Source organism: Salmo trutta, chromosome 22 (genome assembly GCF_901001165.1).
Source record: "Salmo trutta chromosome 22, fSalTru1.1, whole genome shotgun sequence".
NCBI lineage: Eukaryota > Metazoa > Chordata > Actinopteri > Salmoniformes > Salmonidae > Salmo > Salmo trutta.
The window spans coordinates 33,555,555-33,575,335 of NC_042978.1; the positions used below are offsets into that span (position 1 = coordinate 33,555,555).

Sequence of the window (19,781 nt, forward strand, 5' to 3'; positions counted from 1 at the left end):
GTGTGTGTGTGTGTGTGTGTGTGTGTGTGTGTGTGTGTGTGTGTGTGTGTACAGTATGGGTGTGAGTGTGTGTGTATGTGTACAGTAAGGGTGTGAGTGTGTGTATGTGTACAGTATGGGTGTGAGTGTGTGTGTGTGTGTGTACAGTATGGGTGTGAGTGTGTGTGTGTGTGTGTACAGTATGGGTGTGAGTGTGTGTGTGTGTGTGTACAGTATGGGTGTGAGTGTGTGTGTGTACAGTATGGGTGTGTGTGTGTGTATGTGTACAGTATGGGTGTGAGTGTGTGTGTATGTGTACAGTATGGGTGTCAGTGTGTGTGTGTGTGTGTACAGTATGGGTGTGAGTGTGTGTGTGTGTACAGTATGGGTGTCAGTGTGTGTGTATGTGTACAGTATGGGTGTGAGTGTGTGTGTATGTGTACAGTATGGGTGTGAGTGTGTGTACAGTATGGGTGTGAGTGTGTGTGTATGTGTACAGTAAGGGTGTGAGTGTGTGTGTATGTGTACAGTATGGGTGTGAGTGTGTGTGTGTATGTGTACAGTATGGGTGTGAGTGTGTGTATGTGTACAGTATAGTGTGAGTGTGTGTGTGTGTGTACAGTATAGGTGTGAGTGTGTGTGTGTGTGTGTGTACAGTATGGGTGTGTGTGTGTGTATGTGTACAGTATGGGTGTGAGTGTGTGTGTATGTGTACAGTATGGGTGTCAGTGTGTGTGTATGTGTACAGTATGGGTGTGAGTGTGTGTGTATGTGTACAGTATGGGTGTCAGTGTGTGTGTGTGTGTGTACAGTATGGGTGTCAGTGTGTGTGTATGTGTACAGTATGTGTGTGTGTGTGTACAGTATGGGTGTGAGTGTGTGTGTATGTGTACAGTAAGGGTGTGAGTGTGTGTGTATGTGTACAGTATGGGTGTGAGTGTGTGTGTATGTGTACAGTATGGGTGTCAGTGTGTGTGTGTGTACAGTATGGGTGTGAGTGTGTGTGGGTGTACAGTATGGGTGTGTGTGTGTGTGTATGTGTACAGTATGGGTGTGAGTGTGTGTGTATGTGTACAGTATGGGTGTCAGTGTGTGTGCATGTGTACAGTATGGGTGTGAGTGTGTGTGTATGTGTACAGTATGGGTGTCAGTGTGTGTGTATGTGTACAGTATGGGTGTGAATGTGTGTGTATGTGTACAGTATGGGTGTGATTGTGTGTGTATGTGTACAGTATGGGTGTCAGTGTGTGTGTGTATGTGTACAGTATGGGTGTGAGTGTGTGTGTATGTGCGTGTCAACTGTTGTATACACATCTTATTATATCAACTTATTTTCAGAAGAATACAAAAAACACTACTGAGTTAATGGGAAATCAATATTTGGATAATAAGCTATGTGAAATTAAAAAAGAGATTCAAATTAATTTATTTTTGGTCCCATCCTAATGACTCGGTTACTGCTGTTGATTGAATAAGGCCATGTGTGCATGTTGTAAGTAAAAGCCCTTGGAACCGTGAAAGCATGCAGAGTGACACCATATTGGATGACTGTCATTCATATTCCATTCACCCAGTTCAATGTAACAGTGATTGGTTTAGGCTACTACATAATACCAGAATTGTCTCTATACCCATCATGAGGTTGCTACAACCTAGCCTATGAACGAAAGTTTACAACGTAGGTGCACAACTTGAGGGAAAAATGTGAGTAATCAAGGTGACAGACAGTGACACATTCAATACCGCCTTGCACGCTCTTGCCTGCATCTAGCTGATCTAGGGTGTAATCATTAGTCCAACAGTTGCAAATTAGAGTTTCTATTGAACAAATGTAGGTATGTTTATCCCCTTTCAGTTCAGTTTGTTTCTGTTTCTGAAATGTTTTTCAACAGAATCAGAGGACTGAATACACCCCCAATCACCCCCAAACACAGTTCACTTTCATAGTAGCCACATACAAACAGCATGATCACCTTGATAGTTGTATAATTCCTTCTCGCATCTAAGTGGTCTTCTCCCCTTTTTTTCCTTTGCTTGTGGACTTCAGTGCACAACACAGCAGCAGTCTGTGAACAGGTGAAAAACCTTTCTAAGCCAAACCTTCATACCATAATCGGTAAACGCTACACACAGCCTACAACGTTATCAGCATATTAACTAATGGCATAGTCAACATATACTGCATGAACCAAAGGTATGTGTACACCTGCTCCAAAATCATGGGAATTAATATGGAATTGGTCCCCCTTTGTTGCTATTACAGCATCCACTCTTCTGGGAGGCTTCCCACTAGATGTTAGAACATTGCTGCAGGGACTTGCTTCCATTCAGCCACAAGAGCATTAGTGAGGTCTGGCACTAATGTTGGGCGATTAGGCCGTGCTCACAGTTGGCGTTCCAGATGTGTTTGATTGGGTTGAGGTCAGGGCTCTGTGCAGGCCAGGCAAATTCTTCCACACTGATCTCGAAAATATTTTGGTATGGACCTCGCTTTGTGCACGGGGGCATTGTTGCCACAAAGTTGGAAGCACAGAATTGTTTAGAATGTCATTGTATGCTGTAGCGTTAAGATTTTCCTTCGCTGGAACTAAGGGACCTAGCCCGAACCGTGAAAAACAGCCCCACACCATTATTCCTCCTCCACCAAACTTTACAGTTGACACTATGTATTCGGACAGGTAGCATTCTCCTGGCATCCGCCAAACCCAGATTTATTCGTCGAACTACCAGATAACAGGTTTCCACTTCTCCAGAGTCCAATTGCGGATAGCTTTACACCACTCCACATGACATTTGGCAATTGCGCATGGTGATCTTAGGCTTGTGTGCGGCTGCTCGGCCATGGAAACCCAATTCATGAAGCTCCCAACGAACAGTTCTTGTGCTGACGTTGCTTCCAGAGGCAGTTTGGAATTCAGTAGTGAGTGTTGCAACCCGAGAACAGACCATTTTTACACACGACGCGTTTCAGCGATTTGCGGTCCCATTCTGTGAGCTTGTGTGGCCTACTACTTCGCAGATGAGCCGTTGTGGCTCTTAGACGTTTCCACTTCAAAATAAGACTATTAACAGTTGACTGGGGAAGCTCTAGCAGGACAGAAATTTGACTAACTGACTTGTTGAAAAGGTGGCATCCTATGACGGTGCCACGTTGAAAGTCACTGGGCTTTTAAGTACGTGCCATTCTAATGCCAATGTTTGTCTATGGAGATTGCATGGCGATGTGCTCGATTTTATATACCTGTCAGCAGCGGGTGTGGCTGAATTAGCCGAATCCACAAATTTGAAGGGGTGTCCACATAGTTTTGTGTATATAGTGTCGCTAGAACTGTCTTTCTCTGTCGTTGAGTCACCAGCACACCACATTTTATGCACTGCAGTGCTAGCTACCTGTAGCTTATGCTTTCAGTACTAGATTAATTCTCTGATGCTTTGATTGGGTAGACAACATGTCAGTTCATGCTGCAAGAGCTCTGATAGGTTGGAGGAAGTCCTCCGTAAGTTGTCATAATGATTGTGTAAGTCTATTGAAGGGGGTAAATAACATGAGCCTCCTAGGCATTGTACTGAAGTCAATGTACCCAGAAAAGGATGGAAACTAGCTGTCCTCTACCTATACCATGGTGCTACCCCAGTTCTGTTGAGGCTACTGTTGAACTTCAATGTTTTAATCAATTATTTGGTGAATATATTTAGTATAGTTGAATCTAAAAATAATAACTTTTTTAGGAAATACACCGAGGAGGATGGTCCTCCCCTTCCTCCTCTGAAGAGCCTCTACTGGTTGACAGGAATAAGAAAATGAGAACAGGTATGAGAATAGGAAAAGAGAACACAAAATTGTGATGAGAGAGAGAGAGAGAGACACTAACACCACATACTTTACTCTGGATTCTCCCTGTGTGTGTAGTCTAAAAATATGACTTGCCAGTAGCTGGCTGGAGGTTGAATATGACATTGATCAACAGATACTGGACTGGAGAACAGCACACACACACTGAGGTGGAGGAGTAGGATGGGGGCTGGTACTGTGTATAGTGTAATAATTCAGTGGTGGTTTGTATGCTGCTTAAGACATTATCAACCTAAACCCCAAACCACAGTTACATACTAACTGTATTGGTTCCTCCTGGCACCAGAGGGCGGCAGAGACCGCCCTAGAGACTTATTGGACTCAGGTGTGTCTGATTATTTCATGATTGTGTCCCTGGTAAAAGAGGTGTGTTTTCTAGGTGTGTTTGTTTCCTGAATAAGTTTGAGACTTAATGTATTTTTTTTTTCAGGTATACTGCGCCTACCGTTAGTAAAGTATTATGTTTATCCTTAACCACTGATTCCTCGTCTGGTCTCTTCTCTGCAACTGGTTGCAACCTCACCATGTCACAGCAAGCTTCTGCCACAACATGGACCCAGGAAAGATCACCCAGATCCGGAATGTCATAGCCCAACAAGGAGCACTGTTAGGATGGTAGCAAGAACAGCTCTCCCAAATCTCTGGGACCCTTCGGGGCACTTGCCGAGTACCTCCAACCACGGCACGTCCCCAACCCAGGAGGAGCCAATGCCCAGGTCTCATCGCCCAGTGCTACAGACGTCATCGTGGTTCCTCCACGGAACCTGCACTGGGAATGCAAGATCCCAGCCCCCGAGCGGTATGATGGTCACCCGCGAGGAAGCAAGGGGTTCCTCACTCAGTGTTCTCTGGTGTTCGAGCTACAGTCCTCCTCATTCCACACCGATCGCCTACATCCTCTCTCTACTCTCGGGCAAGGCCCTAGAGTGGGAAACAGCAGTGTGGGAACAGCAGCCACCATCTTGATCCATAGTAGCCTTCACTGCGATGAGTCGTCGACCACCCAGTCGGTGGACGAGAAGCGGCCAGCCAACAGTTCAACCTCTACCAAGGGACCAAACCAGTGGCTGACTTCGCCATTGAGTTCCGCACCCTTACCACCAAGAGTAGGTGGATTACGGAGGCACTGGTTACCTCTTTCCACCATGGTCTGTCTAACTCCGTCAAAGATGAATTGGACCTCGTGTCCCTGATAACGCTGGCCACCAGGATTGACAACCACATCCGGAAACGGGTGAGACAGCGCCCTTTTGACACCACTTCAGCATTCCGGTTTCCTGAGCACCCCAAGCCCACCAAGCCCAGCATGGAGGATCCCATGAAGCTGGGTCACACACGTCTGAGCCCACAGGAGCGTGACAGGCGCATGCGCGAAGGCTGCTGCCTCTACGGCGGAGGTCTCAGCCATCTCCGTGCTACCTGCCCAGAGCTGACGGGAAACGCCAGGGCTGGCCAGGACATGGGGAGCTGTGCAGTTACCTCCCGGCTACCCAGTCACCGTCTGTTACTACCCGCAACCCTCCACTGGGACAACCGTCAGCACTAGATTCAAGCCTTTGTGGACTCCGGGGCTGTGGATAATTTAATTGATCAAGACTTTGCCAGAGAGTTACAGATCCCCTGCGTGAAATGTCCCATCCCTCTACAGATTAAAACTCCCGATGGACGCCCCATTGGCTCCGGTCAGGTGGAAAATCAGACCAAGCCCATTGTACAGCAGGTTGGGGTGAACCACTCTGAGACTCTTAGTTTTCTGTTGATCACTGCTCCTGAGAACCCCCTTATCCTAGGGTACCCCTGACAAGTACTACATAACCCACTAGTTTCCTGGTCCACGGGACACCTACTAGACTGGGGGTAAGGACTGTCTAAGACCCCCACCAAAAGCCTTGCTGTGTCCTCCTGCATCCCTTGAAGACCACGACTTTTCCTCTCTCCCTCACGAATACTTCGACCTCAGGGAGGCCTTCAGTAAGAGGCAGGCCGGCACCCTTCCTCCTCATCGTCCTTATGACTGTGCCATAGAACTCCTACCCGGCGCCACACCTCCCCGGGGTCGTCTGTACTCCCTCTCAAATCCCAGCAGTCATGGACAATTACATCCGGGAGTCACTGGAGGCAGGTTTCATTTGCCCCTCTACATCCCCTGCTGGTACAGGCTTCTTCTTCGTGGGTAAGAAGGATGGAGGCCTGCGTCCCTGCATCGACTACAGAGGGCTGAACCAGATTACGATCAAGAATCGTTCCCCCTACCCCTGATGTCCTCCGCATTGGAGTTGGTCCAAGGGGCCCAACGCAATGCTTACAATCTGGTGAGAATCAGGGAGGGAGATGATTGGAAGCTTGCCTTAAACAGCCCTAGTGGCCACTATGAGTATTTAGTCAGGCCCTTCAGGTTATCGAACACACCGGCAGTCTTTCAAGCATTGGTCAATGACACCCTGCGGGATATATTGAATCGGTTTGTCTTTGTTTACCTCGACAACATCTTGATCTTCTCCAAGACCCTTCCGGAACACATACGGCACATCCGCCAAGTCCTGAGATGCCTCCTGCAGAGTCAACTATATGTCAAGATAGAGAAGTGTGAGTTCAACGTATACCAGGTTTCCTTCCTGGGTCACATTATCTCTACCACAGGCATCCAAATGGACCTCACAAAGATTGAGGTGGTCGCCGACTGGCTCCGTCCCACCTCACTCAAGCAAGTCCAGCGGTTCCTCGGGTTTGCCAATTTGTACAAGGGTTTTATACGCATCTTTGGTGCGGTGGCAGCACCTCTCACGGTCCTAACCTGTAAGTCCCCAACCTGTTTTTGCTGGATCCCTGAGGCTGACAGAACATTTTCATGGAGCTCAAGGCACCTCTGGACCTATCCTCATTCATCTTGATCTGACTCGTCCCTTTGAGGTGGACGCCTCGGACACCGGAGCAGAGGCACAAGAAACTACACCCATGCGCCTTTCGCTCCAAGCGGTTCTTGCCAGCGGAACGCAACTACGATGTAGCTTGAATTGTTTACCATGTGCGTTTGTTTCCTGAATGAGTTTGAGACTTAGTGTTTGTTGTTTTTTCAAGTGTACTGTGATCCTGCAGTTACCGTTTCTTAGTAAAGTATTATGTTTATCCTTAGCCACAGATTCCTTGTCTGGTCTCTTCTCTGCACCTGGTCTCTTCTCTCACACTAACAGCCCACGCCTTCATCTCAATCTTCACCACACTCCGGTCTATAATGAAGAGACAGTGCACCCTGGGGATGGAAGGATGGAGAGGAGAGAGAAAAGATGGCCCTGAAAAAGTGCTAGAACCCCTGGTTTGGGGGTAGGGAAGAGAGTGTCTCTCTCCGTGTGTGTGTGGTTTTACTGTCCTTGCGGGGAACAGAAGTCCTCACAAGGATAGTAAAACAAGGAACATTCGGACAAGTGGGGACATTTCGCCGGTCCCCACAAGGAAAAAGGCTATTTTAGGTTTAGAGGTTAAGTTTAGGAGTTAAGGTTAGGTTTAGGGGTTTGGGGTTAAGGGTTAGGTTTAGGAGTTAGGGGGAAATAGACATTTGAATGGGAATCAATTGTTTGGACAGTAAAGGACAATAAAACAAACATTGTGTGTGTGTGTCTGTATTTGTATGTGTGTGCATGCGTGTGCATGTTTTTTTAAAGATTTTGAATCCTTCTTGTATAATGAAAAGATAAAAACATGCAAAAAACGTTTAATCTGTAATCCAAATTATACATATACAGGGTTCTGGATAGTAGCCTGTTTCAGAGACCACGCTCAAAAAATAACAACAGAAAATAAGATACAATCTGTACATATTTGTGTTTACAGTGAGTAGCCAATCAGAGATGAGAACCAGAAGAACAATAAGGCAGATGAATGGACAGAATCAACATATTCATCATCATCGTCGTCTTGGTTTAGTCAGAGTTGAGGTCAATTCCTTTTTAAGTTAGTCAATTCAGGATGTAAACTGAAATTCCAATTCCACATTTTTCTCAAAGAGAAACATTGTGGAAAGTTGGATTTGGAATTTCAATTTACTTCCTGAATTGACTGAAAATGAAATGGAATTTATCCCAACTCTGGTTTTGGTTGACTCCACCGACCAAACCTCAGAGTATCAAAACAATATCTTTGCTACAATATATAGGACTGGTGACTCGTTTTAGTTTGCAACCAGCTGCATAAGTTAGAATGTGAAAAAAAGCTTAAAGCAAAACAAAGAAAAACACGGAAACTATCTAGTCTTTTATCGTTTACTGTACACGTCTTCACTCAATGCTCTCGATCCAACAATGGGGAGTGTTCATCCTGTGTGTTTCCATGGCAATGATGATAGCATACACACTCAGTGAGGTGTAACCCAAACACACAAACTTTCACACACTACACACACGTAGTGAAGCGTGCGTTCCTCATTTTAAACATCTGCTCTCTTACAGCCTGAAATCCCAGCAAGAGTCAGGACCTTGAAAGCCATGATGAACAGAAAACTTAAACAGAATCAAACGAATGTACAAAAAGGCACGTTTTACCCCAGTGCTTCTGTACTGTGAGATTCAAGTGTAACTGAGCGTCTTTAGCATCGCTAACCGCTGAGCGAGAGCCCAGGCTCTCTCATTCACTGTTAACCACCAGTCAAAGTACCAACGGTCGGTTTCCTTCCAATGTTGTCCTCTGAGCGTTAAGTGTCCCTAAGCATGTGGGCGAACACTCCGCTAGCCTCATTTAGCCTGTATGCTAACAGGCTAAGCTAGCAGTCACCACATAAACGTACTCGAACTGTTAGCGACCCTTAGCATGTGGTCTAACACCCCACACTAACCTCAATTATCCTCCATGCTAGCAGGCTAGCCTAGCAGTTGCCACATTGTACTCCATTTAGTTTCTGATCCTCTGTTCCAGTCCGCCAAAGAGTCTCTTCACAACCAGCACTCCTTCAACGTCCCATGACTTAAAAAAGCCCCCCTCCCCGTTCTCCCCCATCCCACCCACCAATCGCCCCTTCCCAGACCCCTCTCCGGCCTCAGCGAGGGGCTAGTCCTAGTCGTCCCCTCCTCCGTAGAGGTCTGCCAGCTTGCGGAAGCGCGGGCCCCAGTCACTGAGGTAGTCGTAGTCCTGGTCTCCGCCGGAGGAAGACGAGTGAAGGGAGCTGAGGGAGCCGGCGGTGGAGCCGCTGCCCTCATAGTCAAAAACCAGCAGGCTGTCGTAGGGGGGCGCCGTCGGGTCGTTATCAGCTGCCTTCAGACCCTGGGGAGGGGGAGAGGGGTGAGGATAGATGAGGGTTGAGATAGAGAGAAAGACAACATGAGAAGAGGGAGGAGAGATAGGTAAATAGAGAGAGAGTAAAGGAGAGATAGCAAGACAGAAGGGGAGACAAACAGGGAAAAGAGAAAACGGTTGAGAGAGGTAAAGGGAGAGAACAAAGAAGAGACAGAAAGAGAGAGAAAAGCAGGAAAAAAGAGGTAGAAGAGAGAGAAACAGAGGGAGTGAGAGATATAGAATGAATGAGATATAGGTAGTAGGAGAGCAAGGGAAGAGGAGAAGAAGGAGGGATTATGGAGGGAGGAGGAGAGAAGAGAGGAAGGAGAGAAGAGTATTTAGGTCAGGCTGGACAGATGCTGGGTAGTCTCTCTGAGGAGATTCAGCAGATTACACACACGCACACACACACACACACACACACACACACGCACCCTACTGCACCACAACTGACAGAATTTATTATAACGTTGTCTTAAAGTGTTATTATTGACTGACGTCTTGTCTCAGTGCTAAAACTAATAAAACAAATCTGATAAGCTGAAGCTCTAGACATGTTTTGGGGATTTCTGCATGCCATACCCCCAACTGTCTCCTTAATTTGATTGACTTGAGGAGTGAGGCAGGGGAAGAAGCATCGGCATGTCATTTCTGCTAGATTAAGCTGTCTAGATCAGCTCGCCATGTATGACAGCTCGCCTCATTATTCAGAGCTGTGTTTGGCAGAAATCTCTATCCTGCCTGCCTAACCTAGTGACATACACACACTCAGCGTAGGAAGAACAACGTCATCAATTGAAAGACATGTATAAACCGCTTGACAAGCATGAACCTCGTCTATATATAGATATAAACTCATATACAGTTGAAGTAGGAAGTTTACATACACCTTAGCCAAATACATTTAAACTCAGTTTTTGACAATTCCTGACATTTAATCTTAGGAACAATTCCCTGTCCTAGGCCAGTTAGGATCACCACTTTATTTTAAGAATGTGAAATGTCAAAATAATAGTAGAGAGAATTATTTATTTCAGCTTTTATTTCTTTCATCACATTCCAGTAGGTCAGAAGTTTACATACACTCAATTAGTATTTGATAGCATTGCCTTTAAATTGTTTAACTTGAGTCAAACTTTTCGGGTAGCCTTCCACAAGCTTCCCACAATAAGTTGGGTGAATTGTGGCCAATTCCTCCTGACAGAGCTGGTGCAACTGGGTCAGGGTTGTAGGCCTCCTGGCTCGCACACACTTTTTCAGTTCTGCCCACACATTTTCTATGAGATTGAGGTCAGGGCTTTGTGATGGCCACTCCAATACCTTGACTTTGTTGTCCTTAAACCATTTTGCCACAACTTTGGAAGTATGCTTGGAGTCATTGTCCATTTGGAAGACCCATTTGCAACCAAGCTTTAACTTCCTGACTGATGTCTTGAGATGTTACTTCAATATATCCACATATTTTTCCTCCCTCATGACGCCATCTATTTTGTAAAGTGCACCAGTCCCTCCTGCAGCAAAGCACCCCCACAACATGATGCTGCCACCCCCGTGCTTCACGGTTGGGATGGTGTTCTTCAGCTTGCAAGCCTCCCCCTTTTTCCTCCAAACATAATGATGGTCATTATGGCCAAACAGTTCTATTTTTGTTTCATCAGACAGAGGACATTTCTCCAAAAGTACGATCTTTGTCCCCATGTGCAGTTGCAAACTGTAGTCTGGCTTAATTATGGCGGTTTTGGAGCAGTGGCTTCTTCCTTGCTGAGCGGCCTTTCAGGATATGTCGATATAGGACTCGTTTTACTGTGGATATAGATACTTTATACCTGTTCCTCCAGCATCTTCACAAGGTCCTTTGCTGTTGTTCTGGGATTGATTTCCACTTTTTGCACCAAAGTACGTTAATCTCTTGGCGACAGAACGCGTCTCCTTCCTGAGCGGTATGACGGCTGCGTTGTCCCATGGTGTTTATACTTGCGTACTATTGTTTGTACAGATGAACGTGGTACCTTCATGCGTTTGGAAATTGCTCCCAAGGATGAACCAGACTTGTGAAGGTCTACAATTTGTTTTCTAAGGTCTTGGCTGATTTCTTTGGATTTTCCCATGATGTCAAGCAAAGAGGCACTGAGTTTAGGCCTTGAAATACATCCACAGGTACACCTCCAATTGACTCAAATTATGTCAATTAGCCTATCAGAAGCTTCTAAAGCCATGACATCATTTTCTGGAATTTTCCAAGCTGTTTAAAGGCACAGTCAACTTAGTGTATGTAAACGTCTGACCCAGCTGGAATTGTGATACAGTGAATTATAAGTGAATTATAATCTGTCTGTAAACAATTGTTGGAAAAAGTACTTGTGTCATGCACAAAGTAGATGTCCTAACCGACTTGCCAAAATTATAGTTTGTTAACAAGAAATTTGTGGAGTGGTTGAAAAATGAGTTTTAATGACTCCAACCTAAGTGTATGTAAACTTCCGACTTCAACTGTAAGTATTCAGACCCTTTACTCAGTACTTTGTTGAAGCACCTTTGGCAGCGAATACAGTCTTCTTGGGTATGACACTGCAAGCATGACACACCTGTATTTGGGGAGTTTCTCCCATTGTTCTCTGCAGATCCACTCTTGCTCTGTCAGGTTGGATGGGGAGCGATGCTGCACAGCTATTTTCAGGTCTCTCCAGAGATGTTGGACCGGGTTCAAGTCCGGGCTCTGGCATGGCCCCTCAAGGACATTCAGAGACTTTTCCCAAAGCCACTCCTGTTGTGTCTTGGCTGTGTGCTTAGGGTCGTTGTCCTGTTGGAAGGTGAACCTTTGCCCCAGTCTGAGGTACTGAGAGCTCTGGAGCAGGTTTTCATCAAGGATCTCTCTGTACTTTGCTCCATTCATCTTTCCCTCAATCCTGACTAGTCTCCCAGTCCCTGCCTCTGAAAAACATCCCCACAGCATGATAGTGCCACCACCACGCTTCACTGTAAGGATGGTATTGGCCAGGTGATGAGCAGTGGCTGGTTTCCTCCAGATGTGACTCTTGGCATTCCAGCCAAAGAGTTAAATCTTGGTTTAATTAGACCAGGGAATCTTGTTTCTCATGGTCTGAAATTTCTTTCGGGGCCTTTTGGCAAGGAGTGGCTTCCGTCTGGCCACTCTATCATAAAGGCCTGATTGGTGGAGTGGTGCAGAGATGGTTGTCCTTCTGGAAGGTTCTCCCATCTCCAGAATAACTCTGGAGCTCTGTCACAGTGACCATTGGGTTCTTGGTCACCTCCCTGACCAAGGCCCTTCTCCCCTGATTGCTCAGTTTGGCCCGGGCGGCCAGCTCTTGGAAGAGTTTTGGTGGTTCCAAACTTCTTCCATTTATGAATGATGGAGGCCACTGTGTTTTTGGGGATCTTCAATACCGCAGAAATGTTTTGGTACCCTTTCCCACATCTGTGCCTTAACACAATCCTGTCTCGGAGCTCTACGGACAATTCCTTCGACCTCATGGCTTGGTTTTTGCTCTGACATGCGCTTTCAACTGAGGGATCTTATGTAGACAGGTGTGTGCTTTCCAAATCATGTCCAATCAATTATATTTACCACAAGTGGACTACAATCAAGTTGTAGAAACATCTCAAGAATGGTCAAACGAAACAGGATGCTCCTGAGATCAATTTCGAGTCTCATATCAAAGGTTCTGAATATAATTTAATCAATTTTAGAATAAGGCTATAACGTAATACAATGTGGAAAAGTCAAGGGGTCTGAATACTCTCCGAATGCACTGTATAACTCGCTAATGTTTGGTCCCTGGACAATAAAGTAGACAAGCTTAGGGCGAACATCTCCTCCTTCCAGAGAGAATCAGGGATTGTAACATACTCTGTTTCAAGGATTCATGCCTCTCTCCAGATATACTGTTCCCGCCACACTAAACTGGAAGTTTTCCGACTAGCTTGGAAAGACAGTACCGTGCAGTATCGAAGAGCCCTCACTGCTGCACGATCATCCTATTTTTCCAACTTAATTGAGGAAAATAAGAACAATCCGAAATTTCTTTTTGACACTGTCGCAAAGCTAACTAAAAAGCAGCATTCGCAAATGGAGGATGGCTTTCACTTCAGCAGTAATACATTTATGAACTTTTTTGAGGAAAAGATCATGATCATTAGAAAGCAAATTACGGACTCTTCTTTAAATCTGGGTATTCCTCCAGGGCTTCATTGTCCAGAGTCTGCACAACTCTGCCAGGACCTTGGCTCAAGGGAGATACTAAAGTGTTTTAGTACTATATCTCTTGACACAATGATGAAAATAATCATGGCCTCCAAACCCTCAAGCTGCATACTGGACCCTATTCCAACTAAACTACTGAAAGAGCTGCTTCCTGTGCTTGGCCCTCCTATGTTGAACATAATAAACGGCTCTCTATCCACCGGATGTGTACCAAGCTCACTAAAAGTGGCAGTAATAAAGCCTCTCTTGAAAAAGCCGAATCTTGACCCAGAAATTATAAAAAACTATCGGCCTATATCGAATCTTCCATTCCTCTCAAAAATTTTAGAAAAAGTTGTTGCGCAGCAACTCACTGCCTTCCTGAAGACAAACAATGTATACGAAACGCTTCAGTCTGGTTTTAGACCCCATCATAGCACTGAGACTGCACTTGTGAAGGTGGTAAATGACCTTTTAATGACGTCAGACCGAGGCTCTGCATCTGTCCTCGTGCTCCTAGATCTTAGTGCCGCTTTTGATACCATCGATCACCACATTCTTTTGGAGAGATTGGAAACCCAAATTGGTCTACATGGACAAGTTCTGGCCTGGTTTAGATCTTATCTGTCGGAAAGATATCAGTTTGTCTCTGTGAATGGTTCGTCCTCTGACAAATCAATTGTAAATTTCGGTGTTCCTCAAGGTTCCGTTCTAGGACCACTATTGTTTTCACTATATATTTTACCTCTTGGGGATGTCATTCGAAAACATAATGTTAAATTTCACTGCTATGCGGACGACACACAGCTGTACATTTCAATGAAACATGGTGAAGCCCCAAAATTGCCCTCGCTAGAAGCCTGTGTTTCAGACATAAGGAAGTGGATGGCTGCAAATTTTCTACTTTTAAACTCGGACAAAACAGAGACGCTTGTCCTAGGTCCCAAGAAACAAAGAGATCTTCTGTTGAATCTGACAATTAATCTGGATGGTTGTACAGTCGTCTCAAATAAAACTGTGAAGTACCTCGGCGTTACTCTGGACCCTGATCTCTCTTTTGAAGAACATATCAAGACTGCTTCAAGGACAGCTTTTTTCCATCTACGTAACATTGCAAAAATCAGAAACTTTCTGTCCAAAAATGACGCAGAAAAATTAATCCATGCTTTTGTTACTTCTAGGCTCGACTACTGCAATGCTCTACTTTCCGGCTACCCGGATAAAGCACTAAACAAACTTCAGTTAGTGCTAAATACGGCTGCTAGAATCCTGACTAGAACCAAAAAATTTGATCATATTACTCCAGTGCTAGCTTCCCTACACTGGCTTCCTGTTAAGGCAAGGGCTGATTTCAAGGTTTTACTGCTAACCTACAAAGCATTACATGGGCTTGCTCCTACCTATCTTTCCGATTTGGTCCTGCCGTACATACCTACACGTACGCTACGGTCACAAGACGCAGGCCTCCTAATTGTCCCTAGAATTTCTAAGCAAACGGCTGGAGGTAGGGCTTTCTCCTATAGAGCTCCATTTTTATGGAATGGTCTGCCTACCCATGTGAGAGACGCAGACTCAGTCTCAACCTTTAAGTCTTTACTGAAGACTTATCTCTTCAGTAGGTCCTATGATTAAGTATAGTCTGGCCCAGGAATGTGAAGGTGAACGGAAAGGCTGGAGCAACGAACCGCCCTTGCTGTCTCTGCCTTGTCGGTTCCCCTCTTCCCACTGGGATTCTCTGCCTCTAACCCTTTTACAGGGGCTGAGTCACTGACTTACTGGTGTTCTTCCATGCCGTCCATGGGAGGGGTGCGTCACTTGAGTAGGTTGAGCCACTGACGTGGTCTTCCTGTCTGGGTTGGCGCCCCCCCCTTGGGTTGTGCCGTGGCGGACATCTTTGTGGGCTATACTCGGCCTTGTCTTCGGACGGTAAGTTGGTGGTTGTAGATATCCCTCTAGTGGTGTGGGGGCTGTGCTTTGGCAAAGTGGGTGGGGTTATATCCTGCCTGTTTGGCCCTGTCCGGGGGTATCATCGGATGGGGCCACAGTGTCTTCTGATCCCTCCTGTCTCAGCCTCCAGTATTTATGCTGCAGTAGTTTATGTGTCGGGGGGCTAGGGTCAGTCTGTTACATCTGGAGTATTCTCTTGTCTTATCCAGTGTCCTGTGTGAATGTAAATATGCTCTCTCTAATTCTCTCTTTCTTTCTTTCTTTCTTTCTTTCTTTCTTTCTTTCTTTCTTTCTTTCTTTCTTTCTTTCTTTCTCTCTTTCTCTCGGAGGACCTGAGCCCTAGGACTACCTGGCATGATGACTCCTTGCTGTCCCCAGTCCACCTGGCCATGCTGCTGCTCCAGTTTCAACTGTTCTGCCTGCGGCTACAGAACCCTGACCTGTTCACCGGCGTGCTTGTTGCACCCTCGACAATTACTATGATTATTATTATTTGACCATGCTGGTCATTTACGAACATTTTAACATCTTGACCATGTTCTGTTATAATATCCACCCGGCACAGCCAGAAGAGGACTGGCCACCCCTCATAGCCTGGTTCCTCTCTAGGTTTCTTCCTAGGTTTTTGGCCTTTCTCAGGAGTTTTTCCTAGGGAGTTTTTCCCAGCCACCGTGCTTCTTTCACATGCATTGCTTGCTGTTTGGGGTTTTAGGCTGGGTTTCTGTACAGCACTTTGAGATTTCAGCTGATGTACGAAGGGCTATATAAATAAATTTGATTTGATTTGATTTGATGTTCCCGTCCATTCAGCCAGCTGGGTTCTCAGTACATCGTGCAGACAAGAATAAAGAACTCTCCTGGAAAAACAAAGGTGGAGGTTTCATGATTAACTACTCATGGTGTGATTGTGGTAACGTACAGGAATTCAAGTCCTATTGTTCACCCGACTTTGAATACCTTACAATCAAATGCCAAACTTCGTCACAACCATGTATATTCCCCCTCAAGCTGATACCACGAAAGTTCTCAAGGAACTACACTGAACTTTGTGCAAACTAGAAAACGCATACCCTGAGGCCACATTTATTGTAGCTGGGGATTTTACTAAAGCAAATATAAGGAAAACGCTGCCAAAGATTTACCAACACATTGATTGCGCTACTCGCGCATCAAAAACTCTCGTCCATTGGGATGGCAACAAGGCCCTCCCTCGCCCTGCCTTCGGCAAATAAGATCACGCCTCCATTCTACTTCTCCCTTCCTATGGGCAGAAACTCAAACAGGAAGTACCCGTCGTAAGGACTGTTCAAACGCTGGTCTGACCAATCGGAATCCATGCTTCAAGATTGTTTTGATCATTAAAAACATTGATGATACACTGTGTTCATCAGAAAGTGTATAGATGTTGTTCCCATCATTCCCTATCCAAACCAAAAACCGTGGATAAATGGCATCACTCATGCAAAACTAAAAGCGTGACTGCCAGTATTTAACCACGGCAAGGTGATTGGGAATATGGTTGAGGACAAACAGTCCAGTTTGTGAGTAGTTAAGTTACTCTGTGAGTAGTTAAGTTTTTTTCTCTTTTGAGGAGCCACAGGTCTCTAAACAGTGAACAGTGTGGTTTAACGTGATTGTCCCATACAGTACCAGTCAAAAGTTTAAACACACCTACTCATTCCAGGGTTTTTCTTTATTTTGACTATTTTCTACATTGTAAAACGTTTGGACACACATACTCATTCAAAGATTTTTCTTTATTTTTACTATTTTCAATATCAAAACTAACCTAAAAAGTGGTAAACAAATCCAAATATATTTTAGATTCTTCAAAGTAACCACCCTTTTGCCTTGACAGCTTTGCACACTCTTGGCATTCTCTCAACCAGCTTCACCTAGAATGCTTTTCCAACAGTCTTGAGTTCCCACATATGCTGACCACCTTTGGCTGCTTTTTCTTCACTCTGCGGTCATCTGATGCAGAACTCTATCACTCGCTTTCTTGGTCAAATAGCCCTTACACAGCCTGGAGGTGTGTTGGGTCATTGTCCTGTTGAAAAACAAATGATAGTCCCACCAAGCACAAACCAGATGGGATGGCAAATCGCTTTAAAATGTAGCCATGCTGGTTAAGTGTGCATTAAATTCTAAATAAATCACGGAGAGTGTCACCAGCAAAGCACCATAACACCTCCTCCTCCATGCTTCACCGTGTGAGCCACACATGTGGAGATCATCCGTTCAAGTACTATGTGTCTCACAAAGATACGGAGGTTGGAACCAAAAAGCTCAAATTTGGACTCATTTACATTTACTTCATTTAGCAGACGCTCTTATCCAGAGCGACTTACAAAGGACAGATTTCCACCAGTCGAATGTCCATTGCTCGTGTTTCTTGGCCCAAGCAAGTGTCTTCTTATTATTGGTGTCCTTTAGTAGTGGTGTCTTTGCAGCAATTCGACCATGAAGGCCTGATTTATGAAAGCCTGAGTCTCCTCTTAACAGTTGATGTTGAGATGTGTCTGTTAATTGAACTCTGTGAAACATTTATTTGGGATGCAATTTCTGAGGTGCTGGTAACTCTAATGAACGTATCCTCTGCAGCAGAGGTAACTCTGGGTCTTCATTTCCAGTGGCGGTCCTCATGAGAGCCAGTTTCACCATAGCGCTTTATGGTTTTTGTGACTGCACTTGAAGAAAGTTTCAAAGTTCTTGAAATTTCCCGGATTGACTAACCTTCATGTCGTAAGTAATGATGGACTGTCGTTTCTCTTTGCTTATTTGAGCTTTTCTTTCCATAATATGGAATTGGTATTTTACAAAATAGGTGTCACGTCCTGACCAGTAAAGGGGTTAATTGTTATTGTAGTTTGGTCAGGACGTGGCAGGGGGGTGTTTGTTTTATGTGGTTCGGGTTTGTAGGGATATATGTTTATGTAGAGGGTGTTTGTCTAGAGTATTCCGGGGTTTTTGGTTATGTTCTATGTTTAGGATCTGTCTATGTTGTGTATTTCTTTGTGTTGGCCTAGTATGGCTCTCAATCAGGAACAGCTGTACATCGTTGTTGCTGATTGGGAGTCATACTTAGGTAGCCCTGTTTTCACCTGTCATTTGTGGGAAGTTGTTTTTGCACTGCTGTGTTGAGCCTGCATTACTGTTCGTTCGTTCGTTTTCTTGTTTTTTTGTTTAACTGTTTCAAATAAAAGTAAAAATGAGCACTCAACCCGCTGCGCCTTGGTCCACTATATACGACGACCGTTACAGAACTTCCCACCACAAACGGACCAAGCAGCGGGGTAAGGAGCAGCAGAGGAATTATATGGACTATGGGGAATCATGGACATGGGAGGAAATTCTGGACGGGGCTGGACCATGGCACCAGGCTGGTGAATACCGTCGCCCACCGGAGGAAATAGAGGCAGCCAAGGCGGAGCGAAGACGTTATGAGGCATTATACGCAGCCAGAGTCGCCCTACAGTCCGGAGCTCCCAGAGTCGCCCTTCTGCCCGAGGTCTACAGCGAAGTGCTTCAGCCCGAGGTCTACAGCGACGTGCTTCAGCCCGAGGTATTCAGCGGGGATGGACAGGTTAGGTGGGAAGTTGTTTTTGCACTGCTGTGTGTGTAGCCTGCATTACTGTTCGTTCGTTCGTTTACTTGTTTTGTTATTAAGTGTTCTAATAAAAGTTAAAATGAGCACTCAACCCGCTGCGCCTTGGTCCACTATATACGACGACCATTACAATAGGGCTATCTTCTGTTTACTACCCGTACCATGTCCCAACACAACTGATTGGCTCAAACACAATAAGAATGAAAGAAATTACAGAAATGTACTTTTAACAAGGCACACATGTTAATTGAAATGCATTCCAGGTGACTACCTCATGAAGCTGGTTCAGAGAATGCCAAAGCTGTCATCAAGGCAAAGGGCGGCTACTTTGAAGAATCTCAAATATAAAATATATTTGGATTTGTTTAACCTCTCTTGGGGAGGCAATAGTGCAATAATGCCAAACGACAACCACGGTTCACACTATTCAACAGCCAGTGAAAAATCAGAGCGCCAAATTCAAAACCACAAAATGTCATAATTCAAAGTTCTCAAACAAAGGACTATTTTACACCATTTTAAAGGTACACGTCTCCTTAACGTAACCACATTGTCTGATTTCAAAAAGGCTTTATGGCGAAAGCATAAAGTTAGATTATGTTAGGACAGTTCCAACACAAGAAAAAGCACACAGCCATTTTCCTAGCAAGGACAGGCGTCACAAAAAACAGAACCAGCAAAAATTATGCACTAACCTTTGATGATCTTCATCAGATGACACTCCTAGGACATCATGTTACACAATACATTAATTTTTGTTCGATAAAGTTCATATTTATATCCATAAACCCCATTTCACAATGGCGCATGATGTTCTGAAAATATTTTGCCTCCAATACTGCCGGTGAATCAGCACAACAATTTACAAAAATACTCACCATAAACGTTGATAAAATATTAAACTGTTATTCAAGAAGAATTATAGATAA

The 19,781-nt window shown here is 44.9% G+C and overlaps 1 protein-coding gene across 1 annotated transcript in view; it reads right to left on the reverse strand.

Moving 5' to 3' along the window:
• Positions 1 to 8,814: 8,814 nt before the first annotated feature.
• Positions 8,815 to 19,781, reverse strand: part of cdh2 (cadherin 2, type 1, N-cadherin (neuronal)) — a 75,390-nt gene continuing 64,423 nt past the window's right edge. The window contains exon 16 of the mRNA XM_029707779.1: positions 8,815 to 9,082. Within this exon, the coding sequence (XP_029563639.1) occupies positions 8,876 to 9,082 (207 nt within the window). The 3' untranslated portion in view covers positions 8,815 to 8,875. The remainder of the gene's footprint in view (positions 9,083 to 19,781) is intronic.